The sequence below is a fragment of the Leuresthes tenuis genome, unplaced genomic scaffold (genome assembly GCF_036924035.1).
Source record: "Leuresthes tenuis unplaced genomic scaffold, fLeuTen1.0.hap1 SCAF_4, whole genome shotgun sequence".
Lineage (NCBI taxonomy): Eukaryota > Metazoa > Chordata > Actinopteri > Atheriniformes > Atherinopsidae > Leuresthes > Leuresthes tenuis.
Genome location: NW_027325358.1, coordinates 25140460 through 25156750, shown reverse-complemented (window position 1 = coordinate 25156750; position 16291 = coordinate 25140460). Strand labels below are relative to the sequence as shown.

General features: G+C 40.2%; 3 protein-coding genes across 3 annotated transcripts in view; 1 reads left to right on the top strand and 2 right to left on the bottom strand.

The window, feature by feature from the left end:
* Positions 1–16291, top strand: part of LOC140304667 (uncharacterized) — a 285825-nt gene that overhangs the window by 115742 nt on the left and 153792 nt on the right. The window lies entirely within an intron of this gene.
* Positions 1285–4042, bottom strand: cdkn2d (cyclin-dependent kinase inhibitor 2D (p19, inhibits CDK4)). Its single transcript, XM_072383425.1, has 3 exons — positions 3581–4042; positions 3068–3226; positions 1285–2322 (listed from the first exon to the last, which is right to left on the bottom strand). Exons 2-3 carry the CDS (start codon positions 3206–3208, stop codon positions 1969–1971), a joined length of 495 nt encoding a protein of 164 aa, XP_072239526.1. The 5' UTR covers positions 3209–3226; positions 3581–4042; the 3' UTR covers positions 1285–1968.
* On the bottom strand, positions 4189–11785 carry ap1m2 (adaptor related protein complex 1 subunit mu 2). The gene is made up of 12 exons (XM_072383415.1): positions 11574–11785; positions 10190–10346; positions 9931–9998; positions 9632–9762; positions 9372–9519; positions 8033–8159; positions 5793–5935; positions 5590–5661; positions 5117–5275; positions 4885–5010; positions 4507–4582; positions 4189–4391 (listed from the first exon to the last, which is right to left on the bottom strand). The coding sequence occupies exons 1-12, from the start codon at positions 11613–11615 to the stop codon at positions 4366–4368; spliced, it is 1275 nt and encodes a 424-aa protein (XP_072239516.1). The 5' UTR covers positions 11616–11785; the 3' UTR covers positions 4189–4365.

Sequence of the window (16291 nt, the reverse complement as noted above, 5' to 3'; positions counted from 1 at the left end):
CTTTTCCTCTTAAACTCTTGACTAATGCCCCGGGTTCCCTTCATGGTAAAGCCACACTGTAGGAGAAACCTGACTGGTTTCTTTTTCCTCTTTACTCCCATTGTTTCTAGCTGCCCGCAGGCTCACCGCCGTTGGCTTATACTTCCCAACCTGCTGGACAAACCAACCACAGCAGTATTTACTCAGGAGGTATTTGCCCTCCCACATTGTTCACGGCGAAGTCACTGAGCTCTACCCAGTGGCTGGGTGTGTGTATCTGAGGCCGGATTTGTCTCCATCACCATTTTGTAGCAAATGAATAACTCCAGTTATTTTTCATAGCTGTGTGTGCTTTTGTGACACAAGACAAGGGAGTGGCAGCACTGACGAAAGAGAGAGACGCCCATCTGCCAGCAGAGGGTTGATGTTTTTATGACTCATCTGGGAAAGTCTGAATAAAGAATATAAATGACTCTTTAACCTTGATGTATGGGAATTTGAAGTACGACTCTTGCATGTGGGTGGTTTTTTTTTATATTTGTCAGATAAATTTGAAAACTAAATGAGAAATAAGCAGGAATGACACTTGAGCTCGGATATATGATAACGCCCCCCCCCAAGCTCTTTCACACTGGACCTGCAGCACAGTAGCTGGACTGTATCGTCTTTCTCTGCTGGTGAAGTCGGTCAGTGGCGCACAAGCGAACAAAAATGCCCATTGTGCCACGAGAGCCCTGAGCACAAACATCAGCAAACTGTGCCACAGTTACCTACAAGCCCCAACAACACAGGGCTCTCATTCATTTTCAGTTTCAGAGCGGTTATCTGTGTGACCTTTGAGAGGCTTTCCTTGTGTTGTGCATTCCTGTGTGGGGTTATTCGCACTGCCCTTGATGAATCACCTTGAGAAAGTGCGGAGCACTTGAAGTTCCTTCAACAATAACAGAACCTTGGTAGTTGGTGTAGGTTTCGAAATATGAAAATCAAAGTTGGCATCCAATCAAGGGCCTTGTTATTTGTTAAAATGTCAAAAAGATGCCTAAAGTGTCCATAATGGTAATTATTTGTTGGTGTATATACTATGTTTTATATTTTAATACACCAGTAGTATTCTTTATAATTATGCCATCTCTGAGTCGCCAGTTGATCCTTTAGCAGATACCAAACCCCAGGTCAATTCAGCTAAACCTCAAAATTACCAGAAAAAGAATAACCTGAAATTTAGCCTATTGTAGCAAATGTTAGCATAAAGAGGCCAAATACAGTACACGATTTAAATGGGGAAAAAAACACTGACATCTTAACTCCAAGTTCAACTCTTTATTTTGTGCTTTCTTCTTCAAATATCAAAGTGAGGAGTCTCACTTTTGTCTTAAAAGTATTTGTATAAATAACATTTCAACAAAATCACAATAAATGTTGCCATTTACAAAGTCACAGGAATATTCAGTCCTATTCCAACAATAAATAAGAGTAAAGTCAACCTCTAAGTACATCTAATTAAGAGAAACACAACTATGCAAAGCAATCAGGGTGCACCATGTCAAGTTTTGTTAATTAAAAAGAAAACATACACGCGTATGAACAATGAAAATAATGCAATAATTAGAAAACACTGGGGGAAAACTATCTACAAATGTGCACTCCCAATCAATAGGGAAAAATGATATATATATATACATGTATACATATATGTATATATATATACATATACATATATATATATTTATATATATGTGTGTGTATATAAGGTGCCTAAATTGCACTGTGCAAAAGAGGTGTCTACAGTATATAGCCACCCATCCACTGAAATTAAGCTGCCAAGACAATATGTCCTGTGTCACATATTAATGCTGAGCCACCATTAATGAAAAAACAAACAAACTAAATCCTTTACACAGCCATGAATTCAAGTCACCAGGTCTGAAGCAACAAAACAACAACAAAACAGGAAGTGTGAGGTTCGAGTCAGGCAGAAGACTCTTCTGACTAACTATGAATGTGAGCAAAAAGAGAGTCCATCATATCCGGCACACATGAAGCCCGGGCCACGTCTATCGCCGTCTGGCCGCTGATGTTGGCGTGCTTGAGGTCTGATCGTGGGGCTAAAAACTGCACGATGTCTCGGTGACCTTCCCGGATGGCGATGTGGATGGGAAGGGCGCCGTTCTGGTCCGGGATGTTGACCGAAGCACCGTGCTCCACCAGAACCTGCAGGGTGTCAAGAAAGCCCGTCCGTGCAGCATCATGCACGGGCGCTATCCCGTGTTTATCACGGATGTTAGCTTCTGCTCCTTTCTCCAACAACAGGCTCGCGATTTTTGAGTTCCCCATCATCATCACCTGTTGGAGATATCAGAGCAGCGCTCATTGCTTTATCACGCGTGTATGAATTGGCAAGTTGTGACCCTGTGAACTCAGACTTTTTCTGTCAGTTCCATGTCAAGTCTCTCTGCCAACCCCTACAGAGAATATAATGGAAAGTCTTTACATAGGACTATTCTGACAGCTGTATTTCCTGCAGATAGAAGTAATTTAAATAAATGATTAAGTCAACCCACATGAAATGAACAAATATATGATAACCACTACTTTAAATATTATATAGAACAGTGATTACAGCTTATAAATAATAATTCTTCTCATCATCGGTATCAAAATTAAAAAAATGTATGTTTCTGTTTAAGTTCTCAGAAACTTGTGAGGGGGCGTTTCTCAGATTCAACTGAGTGAACGATGAAAACATGGCCGTTTACTACATCTACACAGTCGCAGCATTTACATATTATTATGTAATAACTCACATTTGAATAAACATCCTCTTTTTTGTTTATTCCCGTCAAGTCAAATCTGAAAATAATTATTTTTTTCCTATCGTCTACAACTGGCAATGTGACTCTAAAACACCTCATTCTAATACTAACAACATGCTGCTAAAACGTACAGTACGTTTGGATCGCTAAATCAAAAGAAAGGCGGTTCTGTGACCGAAGGACCAACGACAAGCTTCAACAGAAAAACATATCAATGTAGGTTAAATCCTCTGTAAATATCAATCATGTACAATTTTGTGGGCACTATTCCTCACCTGTAGCGCAGTCCTGCCGAACTCATTGCGAGTATCAGGATGCACCCTGCATTCCTCCAGGATCCTCTGCACCTCGCTGGTATTCCCTTTGGCCGCCGCCGCCGTCAAAGCTTTACCGGCGTCCATCTGACTCAGGACCATTATAGTCTCCGTGACTGCCTGCGCAGTAACATACGTTCCTCAGTAACAGCTAAACTCAGCCACGGTCCGGCTTCCCGTGAAAACAATAACAATATGACAAAGGATGAAGAGCCAGGAAGATTATTGTCGGCTACACCTAGCTAACGTTACTACAGCATCCGGCTAACGTAAGTTGTAGTTCCCCGCTGACGCCATGTTATGTTACTGTTGCACCACGTCGGGGTTTTTTTCTTTTTGCGGTTAAACAACACAGCTAAACACAAATATCTATTGTGGCGACAGAGACACAAGTCACGTCGACTGAATGTTAGTAACAATTAGCATAAAGGCTCATTGCTAACGTTGAATCAACTATAGAGCTTTTACGAGTACCTTGTTTCAGTTCGTTGAGATCCAAAGCGTCGCCAAGATTTTCCAGCCCGCTGTTTCTTTAGCCCAGCTATTTTCAAATACTATTCAAACAAGAAGAGTTTGTCAACATTAACAAATACATTTGCGCGCTGAGATCCAAACAGCGGTGTCTCTGGACTACAATTTACAAACATTGGAGAGAACACACGCTGACCAATCAGGACTCGCCTAGTAGGCGTTGTTCTTTCATATATGGCAAAATAGGCGGAGTCAAAACCCTGTTACTACGCTATCTCTGTGGTAACAGCAGCAATTGACCAATTAGAGCTTAAGGCGAAGAAAGCGGGCGATTCGTATACGTTGGTGTCACAGCCAGTTCATTCAGATTTTCATCCTTTAGTTGTATTTCTCCAGAGCTGAGTGTGGAAAAAAGGCGGGTGCAAGTTTTTAATTTTAGGCGGAATTTACCGACTGTGATTGCACAATGCCTAACTACAGTATGATGGCAAAACCTCCCTTTATATGGTCTTGAAACACATAAGAAAAACAGATGAACAAGGAAAACACAAAGAAGACTGATGACAAATTGTTTCAAGGGACTAATTTGATTTAAATAATTTCGATATAATATCACATAAGGCACATTAAAATCAAGTTGCAACCAAATTTCATAATACACAATAATTAACATTACAGCTGGTGACATTTTGAAGACATTCTGTCAGTGCAGTTAAAATGATCATTATGCTCCTCTGGAAGTCCTGGAAGTGAGGAATATACAGTCAAGCTATATCTCTCTCCAAGCTTTACACATTGGTCCTCAGTTGGTAATCTAAATAAGAAAAGAACAAATGTAAGGGATATAAAATGTTATGCCAATTTTAACATAAATGAGTATGTGACAACTTCTTTAAATACTACAAACAAGGAGATTATTCCTCAAGTACCTCCACTCTGTGTGATATAGCGGACCCACGGTAAAGCCTGATAACCGCTTTTTTCTATGATCTTCATATATCGAACCTGGTGAAAAAGAGTCAAAGTTACAACTTGTTGAGGCAAGATTGTGTATAATCAAATTAAATTCCCAGCAGCAAGCACATCAGCTCATATAAGGACCTGGCTTGACTAAACAAAGGCAAAGTGAGTGGCCTCGAAGCAGAATATAGAGGTTTGAGGGTAACATAGCTGTATAATTTAAACAATGATATACACAAAACCTGACACACCCTAATAGACTTCAAATCCAGAATAAATCATTAATACGCGAGGCAATATTCTTGAATCAGCTCAACAGAAATGCACTCAATTCTTCATAGACATACCTGGATTCCTGAGACTGTGAAGTAGGGGATTTCAAATTTGACAGTTATGGGAGGTTTGCCCTCCATCTCATCATTCTCAACACTGGGCAAACCAAAGTGAGCTCTCATGAGAAACTCTTTCCCTCCCTGTATGGATGAATGTATAAAGAGAAATCCATCCGTCAGATAATCACATTTCAATTCCATTCAGTTTTCATTAAAAAAAAAAAAAGGACTGCTGTGAATTTCTTACAGGAAAAGACTTGATGGTCCACACCACCAGGTTCTTCTCAGGCACATATTTGGCACTGCCTGTGCTGGTTTTGAACTTGGGTGAATCAGCATCACTGGGGACGGGGACCCTCACCTCCACATTATTGGCCACAGACTGTTTTTTAAACTGTCCCTTTGCCTAAAGCCGCAGCACAACATAGGGGGACATCTTGTGAGTTGATTTTTGAATACAACAGCGCCTGAGCAAAAACAGCTTCAACTGTTACAACAAAGGCAGAGTGCATGTGTCACTGCTTCTTATGAAGTGAGCAAACCCACACATGTCATTAAGAAGCAGCATTCAATTACATGAAAACAACAGAAGCATTTTAATGCTTTAATAGTTGCTAAAAGAAACATCTTAAGTGGCACTGATATTTCAGAAAATGGCCATGTTATTTCAGTGTAGTGATGTAGTAATAAAACACAACAACATAAAACTCAGCAAAGTACCTTAACCATGATTTCCACTCTACTGTGGGAGAATTTTTCTATGACTGATTCAATCCATATCAGAGGTTTCACCTGTATGACAAAAAAAGATGGTGTTTAATCATGCCTGTAAACTTCACCTGTTTTTAGATGCATAGCACAGGTGACATATGTGACAAATGGGAACATTTGCTAGAAGTTCGAGATCATAAAGCGGCCCACACATGTGTATTGATGCGGTAGGACATCAGTTCAGATTCCCCATCTGGTGGAATGAAGGAAATCGTACGATCACTCTCAAAACGTGAGAGACGGACGCACTGATGAAACTTCACATCCTCCATCACCACTGTCTTCCCCTTGTCACCTAAACACAATACACAAAATCAACCTTCAACTCCTGGCGAAAAGAATGGGATCACCCACATTGGGAGAAGTTCACAGAGAAAAGAGACATAGAATTCATTTATTTAGCAGCTGAACAAAATATACCTAAAAAGATTTTTAAGGAAACGATATCAGTCAATCATGAGGAAAAAATGTGGAATTAGTACTTTGTTACAGCTCCTCATGGCTTTAGGACAACTTGAATTCTGAGAGGCATGGACTTCGCTAATTAAAATTAATGTTCATCATTTAAGTTCCAACTTGCTCAAACAGCAGATGACAGATTAGCTTTGAAGGATTTAGACATTTTTTAGATAAAGAAGAGGAGGAAAAAACGTAATCACCTTGTAACTTGCATTTCTAAAACGAATACCTGCACATGCAAATGAGTCTGCAGTCAACAGAGAGAGCAGAGCCTAAAGACCTGTTGCACCTGGCTGAGTGACAGGAAACGGCCCAAACAAGAGAGTCGTCCGCCGAAATAATGGAAAGAATTGTAAAACTCCTTCAAGAAGGTCATTCGACACAGAGTAAAGTAAAGCAAAAGACGTTGGTTGTTCCCAGTCAGCCGTGTCTGAAATGTGGGGCAAGTGCAAAAAATAAAATAAAAAAGGAAGATTGTACAAAGGGAAACATACAGATCAACAAAGAGAGATGTCAAAATGTCTGCACAGAAAACTCAAAGCAACATGCCTGAAAATAGAAGATGTGAAGAAAAGGGCAGAAACTGGAGCCAACGTTTGTGACCAAACTGTTAGAAATATACTGAGGGAATTAACACCTAAATAGAGGAGAACAAGGTTAAAGTGGCCTAAAAAGCTGTGGGCTCTACACGATTGGATGATAGCGATACTATTGTATTATTAAGCCGTTTTTTTTGGGGGGGGTTGTGCAGATTTACACGAGATTCACATATCTCACATATGAGAATAAGTTACATTAATGGCTTCATTAATCTGTTAAAGTGATGGCATTATGCGACTCACTTTTCAGTTAATGTTCCACACAGGCTCGTGAAAGTGATGGAAAAAGCCACAGTGAACGTGAGATATCTAAAATCTGCACGAGGCTGGATGATGCATGCTGGAAGCGCAGCAGGCCACGTTTATAAAGCTGTAATATGACGGTCCGTTTCAGTTTTCTTACATGTCGTAAGAACAACCAAGTGCACAATGGTTGTGTGAAACAAAGTGGCGGTGAATGAAAGCAGCAGAAAATATGCTTCTGCCTGTTTAAGCTTGTTAAATAATCTGTGTTACACCCTTTAGGGTTTAATAGCACCACAGTAACAGTGTAGCTGTTATCAGCTCGAGGAAAACATAATGTTTACCTCAGCTGAGGACCTCTCTCCATAACTGCATCTAAGTCTTAGAGTTACAGTTTTCATTTTTTCCCAATAGAATTCATATCAAGCTAACAAACACAGCTTTGTGTTTAACAAAAAGGCTGGAGATTGGTTCAGCTGTTACAAGAAAAAACAGCTAATTACTGTAAAGAGAAATTGAATAGCTGATCCACATGTAACACGAACCCACCTCCACTGTATATACCTGTATGTTAATGTTACTCAGGCAGTTCACACTCATGCTGTGTTTAAAGTGCTACAGATACGTAACTCGGTCAGCCCTAGTCGCATATGTGAGTCATCATGTTACAGAAAAGAACTAAGAAGGTAATTCACACTTAAAAGACTAATTCAGTTGCCACAAGATTAATGGATAGAAGTGCATGTGTGAAAAGGAGCTTTAGATTATATGGGTTTGATGTCAGTCATGGACCAATGCACAGGTGCACATTGAAAGTTTGGACACTTTCTTTAGAATGGTCTTTCCAGGAAATGCGTATAAGCTCAATAACACTGCCAGTAAGCAGTCCACATCTCAATCTGATGATAGTAAAAACAAAAAATGTCCATGACAAGCGTCCATCTTGCAAAAGTGATCTTTCAACTGCTACATGAGAAAGTTGGAACCTGATTGATGAATACTGAGGTGCTCAATGAATTTAAGCTGTCGTAAAAGCCAGAGGAGGCGTACATCTCCAGCAATGAAACAGATGTTAAAAGTTGCAAACATACGTCCTGTGAGGGCAAAGAGCACTCGATCGTTGAGGCCCAGGCGCAGTTCAGGCATCCCAGACAGCATGGTCTTCAGCTTAATGCTGCCCACGATGTCACTGCTCATCACACTGCCGTTAGCATTCACCTGATACACCACATGGTGGAGATAAAATGGATTAAAGTTCCCAAGTTAAAGATTGATCACTTTTGTCAATATTTGAAGCAAAATGAAATGAAATGTTTATTTCCATCCTTTATTGTTTTCCAAAAAAGAAAAAAGGGCCCCATGAAGAAGTTTTGGAACCCTTCCTAGTCAGTTGTAAGCAAAGCAGCAAGAAGGCTTGCTTTTTAAATTGGGAAACGCTCACCTGTTCTTTCTGCAAAGAAGCTTTTCAATGCTTCGGTATCATCTCACTGCCTTTTCCTGCTTTGTGGGCATCAATTACTATTATTTATTTATCTTAGAGAAGCCAATGGCTGATCAGTAAGAGATGGAGCATTTCTAAAGCCTTGAAACTTGTGTCAATTGGACTTTTTTCAGAGTAACTGCAAACAAGCCACAGTTTCAACAAGCTAATGAAGGTCTGAGCCCTTTGTAAATATATACCCTTTATATAGCTTATATAGCTACAGGCTGCAAATTGTATTAAGCTAATATTGTTGCACACTAATACAAAAAACACATTCAACTAATGAGACTTCAGAATCTGGTCAGTATGTAGTGACTTCCCACTCTAACCATTAATTCTCATTTTTGTATCTAAAGTACTGTCATTTTTTTCCCCATAACCCTACCACACATCCATTTTCTACACTGAGAACGTCTTTAAAGACATTACTTCACTAATAACCGATTTGTCGGCAGAAATGCCACTTAATATCCATTACCGAGTTTTCATCAGTGTAGAATTATGTGAAATGTTGAGATTAACAACATAGTTTTAGGGTAGGCGGTATTCAGTTGGCTGCACTTTGCAGTTTGTACCTCTAGATGGTAAATGGTAAATGGACTTGTACTTGTACTTGTACTTGTATAGCGCTTTTCTAGTCTAAATTCACTACATGCCGCATTCACCCCACTCACACACATTCATACAGCACGTCTTAACTTAACTACGTGCTTTTTCTAAAAGCTACGTGCTTTTTCTAATCATTCATACACATTCATACCCTGATGGATACATCAGAAGGCAACATAGGGTTCAGTGGGGTTCAGTGTGGGGTTCAGTGTCTCGACATGTAGCCCGGGGAAGAGAGTCGAACCACCGACCTTCCTACTGAGCTACAGCCGCTAGATGTCTCTACCTCCGAAACATTGACCCTCTATAGGAAATTACAGTCCAATTCTACATCTTACCAGTACATTGATGGACTCAATGACGTCAATAAAGACCTCGTTTTTTTTGTATTTGATACCCTCCGATCGCCAGGAGACAGCGTTGGTGACGGTGGTCGGCACCTTGGACTTCGCCACTTCCAGCTTGGCACCTTCCTGAGTGATATATCTGCAAGTAATGAGATAGCCTTCTATAATGCAACAGAGTTGTGTATTTTTTTAAATGATTACATATAATATTTCTTTGTCAGCTCATCTGTGTATATGTTGAGGTGTCTCACTCCTGTAGGATCTTGCTGTCGGTGGTCTGAGGGAATCCAAAGTCCATGAGCTCATCCAGCAGCTCATAGACAACCACAAAATTATCCTGAATGCTCTCCTCCTCCAGCTCTTTAAAGTACTCTGTAAACACCTGTGTAACATACACACAACAGACAACATCCTTATCAGAAGAAGCTCAAAGTCACGTAACCCATTTTTACTTTAGATTAAGTCCATGTTTGTCTGTCAGCTTTCACCAACTTTCCAAAAAATTGCACAACAAATATGTTCAAATCATCCCACTGCATGGGTCACTCACCTCAACTAGTTTGTAGAGAAATGAGTACACGAGGGAGGCGTTTGAGTTCTTGTTTGTGGTGGCAACAACTGTACATAGTTACTCTATGTCAAGGATTATTCTAGAAGTGCATTCATACCGTTCAGGCCATTGTGGTGCTGTTGAAACCAACTCTACATTCTTATTTCTGGTCAACTTACAGGATTCTTCTCCTCCAACAATAAGTATTAGTCATTCGAAACGGCGGTCATTATAAAATGATGTGTTAAAACCAGGATACGGTAGAGGTTGCTGTGCTTGATCCACATGAAGTGAACGCTGCCGTGTGACATCACAGGACAGAGAAGCCCTTCTTCTTCATGTTGCATGAGCAGAGGCATGAAGTGGTCAATCTCTGCCATGTTCACGTCGCCTTTGTAGTTCCGACATATCAGCACCTGAGCAGGGAGAATAACAGCAAGACGGCTGAGCGAAAAACAGATCGACCGTGCCACTGACAGGTGGAGTGAAAAACGTTGATTTCAACATCCTTCCATTTCAGTAGCATTCCCAAACAGCAGCAGCCTCCCTTAGCAGGACAAAGCACCTCGTCCCGCCACAAATACTCAGGGACAGCTTGACAACCTTGCTGTAGAGCCCAAACTAATCAAAGAGCTGGCCTTCAAGATTCAAATCCATTCTAGCATGAAAGCCACAGGGCTCCAAAGAATTCAGTGTCAATGTTCCCATCTAAGACGCAATAGGACAGATCCAGAGCTCTTAGGTCCGTGCCCAAACCCGTCGGAGCTGTTGTGAAAAATACGAGGAAGATCGACACAATTTCTGGCTGATTATCAGATCAGTAAACAAAACAACTCAGGGAGGAAAAATGCCTCAAATATTTCAACGTTGCAGTAAAAATCAAAGCCATCTTTTTTTTGCTTCAGTAAACCTGGGATATAAAAACTCAGCATAGCTAAAAACAACAAAATAGAGAAAAAAAATTACACAATACTAAACACACAAAATAACTTCATAAAACCAAACAGCAGCAACAAAACCAGTTCCGAAATTACAACAAGACCATGAAAACTTTAGAGGCGAAACAGAATGAAAAAAAAAAAAACTTTTCAAAGGGTGCAAATATGTTCTAGAAAACATATGAATGTGCTTCTGTTTTGCACCTTGGAGCTGCATCCGCTCTACTTTGTCAACAGCGACCCAACGCGATCCCTGCGCAGCATCCTGAGGCTTAGATTGTACTGTGAAGATCGCATCATTTGCTGCTGCCGCACACCCTTCAGCCATGTGTCCACTGCCGCACACATGTGTCAGGTGAAGTGTTCTGTCAACACAGGAATAATAATGCAGGTGCAATTCCCCTGAGAAGGAAATTACAGGTGCGACGAGCAACCAGCCACTTTCACTTGCGTTAGCCGAGGATGCAGCTTGCGTTTCCACCGAATCCGGAAGTAAAGTTTAAAAAAAAAATAGGCCAATGAATGAGTGTCGCAAGGTTTTCATTAATTTTTAACGACGCCATTAATGTTTAACCGTTAAAGCTACAGTAGAAAAAGACGGAATACATTTAGCATTTAACTTTCGTCATTTGTATCTCCAAAAGAAGCCAACGCGCAGCCGAATAAGTGATTAACAGTGTCAATAATTAGCTCCAACAATCTCACCTTTCCTTTCAGATCCAAGATAAATATAGCCGAGGCGGACATTGTGCTCGTACCCACAGCACGCGACTTTATAAAGCACACGAAGTTCGACACGAGTCCTCAGTGCTCAATTTTGTCCTCAAAATGAGAGAAAAAGCATCGGCCTGGGGGACCACGGCCACCGTGACTTTTTCCTGAAGCTTACAGTGACGTGGTCTCGCGCAGGTGAAACATTAACCTGCTCACCTGAGCGGAGGAAGGTGAGGAAGCTGTGCCACTCGGTTTGCCCACCAGAGGGCGCCACCGACGCACAGGTGACAACCGGGGGTGCGAAGTGTGGGTTGAGCTCATGAAGTATGAGACATGATCATGATGAGACATGATCATTGTTTTCTCTCGGGAAGGAATAATATAAACAAATCCAGCAAAAAAATCTAATTATATGTAAATGAGACACTATGACTGTTGATACTCTTACAACAAACAGGCTGATTAAACTAAAAGACCTCTGTTCTTTTTTACTTTTTTATGTTCCAACAAACAGAAAGGCTGCCAAAATGGTTAGTATCGTTTTCTGTTGATGTTTAGCTTAACTTTATATTGTTTTTTTTTCCTGAATAAAATGTCATTGATCTTCCCCAGGTTTATGTTGTTTGACAAGTTTCTCCCAAACTTACAGGTATGTGTGTGTGCTCTGTATTTGGTTTTGTTTCCACGTAGGCAATGCTTTTATCTCATATTGATACGAACTCCCTGATGTCAAGCAGAAGCTATGTGACAGTGTGCAAATACTCCCATTTTGGGACACTGTACCACTGTTTTCAACACAAGGTATTTATTCTTCGATGGATGGGCTTTGATCTTTACTTGGTTTTTCTACTTTTCTTAGGTTTTAAGCCTGCTACATCTTCCTTTGTCTTTCGCTTGTTAAGTTTCCTCAAATACTTTAAAGACACTGCATTACCATGCCGAGGTATACCAGGTTTTTTGGCTAGTAGCTGTTTGGGAATCAGCTTATCGGTGCAAAAATGCCATTTTATGCCTGCAAAACTGTTGTCTTTAGTTTTCTTAATAGATGCAATAAAATAAATTGAAACAGATTATGTTACTGTGACATAATGTTGGTAACAAAGTGCAGGATGATACAATTTGAATTATATTCTTTGCTAAGTTGTCTGTTTTGTGTAAACACAAAAGTTATTCAGTCCATAATTTAGGTGCCTTTGTTTATGCTTGAATGAGTCACAAATTTACGCTAAGTGGCTTCACAGAAAAAAAGAAAAGAAAGAATGATTGAAAAAGCAGTTAAAGTCCAAAGAAAAAAAACTATAATAGACCGTCAGAAAGTCTGCAGAACTATTGCCCAAAACCGCCAAAGTCTGAGTCTTTAGACACAAAATATAAGGTAATTAGAGGTGGCTCGAGACTTTTGTGGAGTCCTTGTAAGTTGTTGTTGTGTGACTATATTGTGAAAAAAAAACAGTCACATTATTAAAAACCTCCTGGTAATTTTTAACAACAGCCATTGTTTTACAGTATAATAGATCAAGTCACAGTGAGGCGGGTGGCTGTCCTTCTGGGGACACAAACAACAAAGGAACGAAAGGTATGTCTCTGCTCTACACTCATCTGTGAGCCTTTCATGGCTCTGGAAACATTTGCTACTCCCGTGCTTGGGGATCCTCTTAAGCCACAAACCCTTGAGGGCCTCTTTGTATAATGTTATACCCAGATCTTGGCCTCTGCTCCTTATCAGCTGTGAGTCAGAATAACACACAGGTTGTGTGAATGTGTATGAATGGCCCAGATGGAGATCAGTCTTTTCCAATATCCCACTCCTTTTGTCCATATGAGTTTGGCTCCCACTTATCTGGCCACTGTTTATCTAATGCAACATAATTATATCTGGGCTGTAAATGAATCAGGCACGCCTCGTGCATGTTGTGCTCACACAAGATACGAGCCATACTGTTGTACAAAAGGGCTTGTATCGCGTGATCTGTGACATATTTGATAAAAACCAGGATATATATCTTCCCAGTTTGTCAGCATCAACAAATGTTTGGGTTTTGGATATCAACCTTACTGCTCGTGTCAATTTGATCTTACAGGAAGAGCATTTTCTTGATTGGAAACATCGACCCCATGTATTACATGTGCCTGACTTTACGTCATGTGTTCATGTGCTCTAGATTATGAGAAAAACAAAAAGACCTCCCCCTTCTGTGTCCGAAGTCCCACATAAACACATGAACACACTAGTTCTTTACATTAGCAGTAATGGTAAAATTGTGCATTTGACTTACCGGAATGCTAAAAGAAGCATTTCCACTGTATTCCTCAAACTGCACACAAATGAATGTATTGATATTTTAAAAGCATTTCTTTGTAAACAGAAGTCATGTTAGCTGAAGATGGAGAGGGAAACGGCTGTGGGCTTGAAATGCAGGCAGCTGGGTCTGTCCAACAGTTAAAATGATCAAAGCATATCAAATTAAATGCAATGGTGGCATTTTGGATAATAAATGACTTGCAGCCATGTTTGAGCCAATGTGGCAAACATTTCTGGTTCCAGGCTTTTTGACTGTAAACATTTGTGAAATCTGTCTGTCTAAAAAAAGTTCCCATGCTACGAGGAATGTCAAGATGTAAACTTGGCTTTGGTAAAGTTTACAGTACTGTGAGTAGTAAGTCTGAAACTACCCCCCGTGTCTTTATGTTTAAAAGAAAACAGATTTTCTTGTCATCTAATGTGATCTTGAGGAATAGTTCTCCACATTTTCTGAACTTTTTTATTTGGACACTGGCTGCTTTTTCACCCATTTTCAGGCCACTCCATGTACCCGACCATTTTCAGGGGAATGTCTTTGTTTGTTAAGCTGCTTAACACAGAGATATGAATCATTAAAGCATAAAAAAGACACCTAACTCAAGAATCAACCATTGTCGATCACATTTTATACTGTACTTTTTATTCACTTTGTTGCGAACTAATTAACAGTCTGTAGCAAAAAACACAACTTGTTCCCATTTCTGTTGTTGCATCCACTAAAAATGTCAAAAATAACAGTGTGAAAGGCATGAAATAGTGGTTTTGAACCAGCAAGTTGATTCCCAAAGAGTTATTAGCCATAAGCTTTCTTAGCATGATGTACAGTGTGCATTTTATGGAAACTATGCAAAGGGAAGACAAAAGAGGAAGAGTCAGGCCTAAAAACTATGTGCAATAGATGAACAGGATCTGAAAGCGAATAAGAAGAAATAAGAAAAATAAGAAAAATCCGGTAAAGACCTGAGACAAAGCCTGAGAGAAACATCTGGTCCATCAGCTGATCCATTTACTGATCAATTTAAGTGGACTGAAAATCAGTGGCAACAGTTCTTATGGAGGGATGAATCCTCCCCAGAGCCTGGACCTCAACATTACTGAAGCAGTGTGGGATCATGTTGACGGAGAACGGAACAAAAGGCAGCCAACATCCAAAGAAGAGCTTTGGGATGTCCTTCCAAACTATCATATATGTTGTATGCTGTCACTTTTGCTTTTGATAATGTTAAATGTATTTATTTCATATGATAACGCTTAAATCAGGTAAATGTTTAAAGATCCTCTTAATGCTGGATGACACGAGTGACTTGGATAGATCCTTGGTTTAATAAATTAAAGGTCTGATGAATCTAAGAACCTAGACACACTGATAGAAAGAAATTATAAATTGAATTATTGGAATAAAGTATTTATTTTACAAGATGATACAGTCCTGATCCAAAATATCAGATAGTCAGATAATAATAACAATCATTTAAAAAAAAAAAACTTTACTAACACAGAAACATTGATTGCAAACTTGTAATTTGCAACCGAGTTGATGATCTGAGTAAGCATGCATTAAGAAAAGAAATTCCTCCAAAATTGTATTTCCCCAATACTCAAGCAGGAACTCAACAAAGATTTTGCTAATATTAATAGTAATATTAATCGATAGGGTCCATGAAATGTGTGGATAAAGGGACTGTTGATAAAACTCAAAGCAGAAGTTTTAAGAGGTGCTGAAGACATTTAATGAGGTCGAATGGTGTGACCTTGGCTTCTCCAAACCCGCTGGTATTACAGCATCTATTGTGTTGGATGAACTGTGAGACAACACTGTGGTGTCACGGGAAACACCTTAACTTTTCACACTCACTGTTATGTGAGAGTGGGAGCATGACTCAGGATCTCAGGGTGGTGGATCAGGGTGAAAGAGATACCGGTCTAACTTCTTGTGAAATGTGCGACCACAACTGTGACTGCTAGCTTTGGAAGGAATGCAGGTTATCCAGCGGGGATGGTCAGGACTTTTGCAATCTTTTATGAATACAATCGCTCCTTCTCACTCCACGGTGTATTGAAATTAGCAGCTGTCTTTTTTTTACAACACATGTATCATTTGCATCCTCCGGCCTCCTGCAGCCAGACACCCACCTGCTTGGCCCACAGGTTGTCAAGATGAGACCTAACGGGGTATTGTTGTTACTTCTAATCAGGAGCTTTGGTACTCTGGTTGGAAACCTGACAAGGGAGTATCTATCTTCCATCCTCCATCCTCCATCCACCACCCCCACTCCTCCCGTGGCTAATTTTTCGAAGACACTCCCCTTTGCTTACGAATCAGTGGTGTGAGATGCAGCTCCACCCTGTTTTTGCAATCTGGCCAATGGGAGGCCAACAAATATATGTAAATTATGAGGAGAGGAGA

Bases quoted from the DNA above. Each gene is read 5' to 3' on its own strand.
- cdkn2d (XM_072383425.1), bottom strand. From the start codon at position 3,208: ATGGTCCTGAGTCAGATGGACGCCGGTAAAGCTTTGACGGCGGCGGCG. The intron at 2,323-3,067 runs GTGAGGAATAGT...TATCTCCAACAG, and splicing joins TCGGCAGGACTGCGCTACAG to GTGATGATGATGGGGAACTC.
- ap1m2 (XM_072383415.1), bottom strand. From the start codon at position 11,615: ATGTCCGCCTCGGCTATATTTATCTTGGATCTGAAAGGAAAG. The intron at 8,160-9,371 runs GTAAGATGTAGA...GTGGTGTATCAG, and splicing joins TTGAGTCCATCAATGTACTG to GTGAATGCTAACGGCAGTGT. The intron at 5,662-5,792 runs GTGTGGGCCGCT...TTTGTCATACAG, and splicing joins CCTACCGCATCAATACACAT to GTGAAACCTCTGATATGGAT.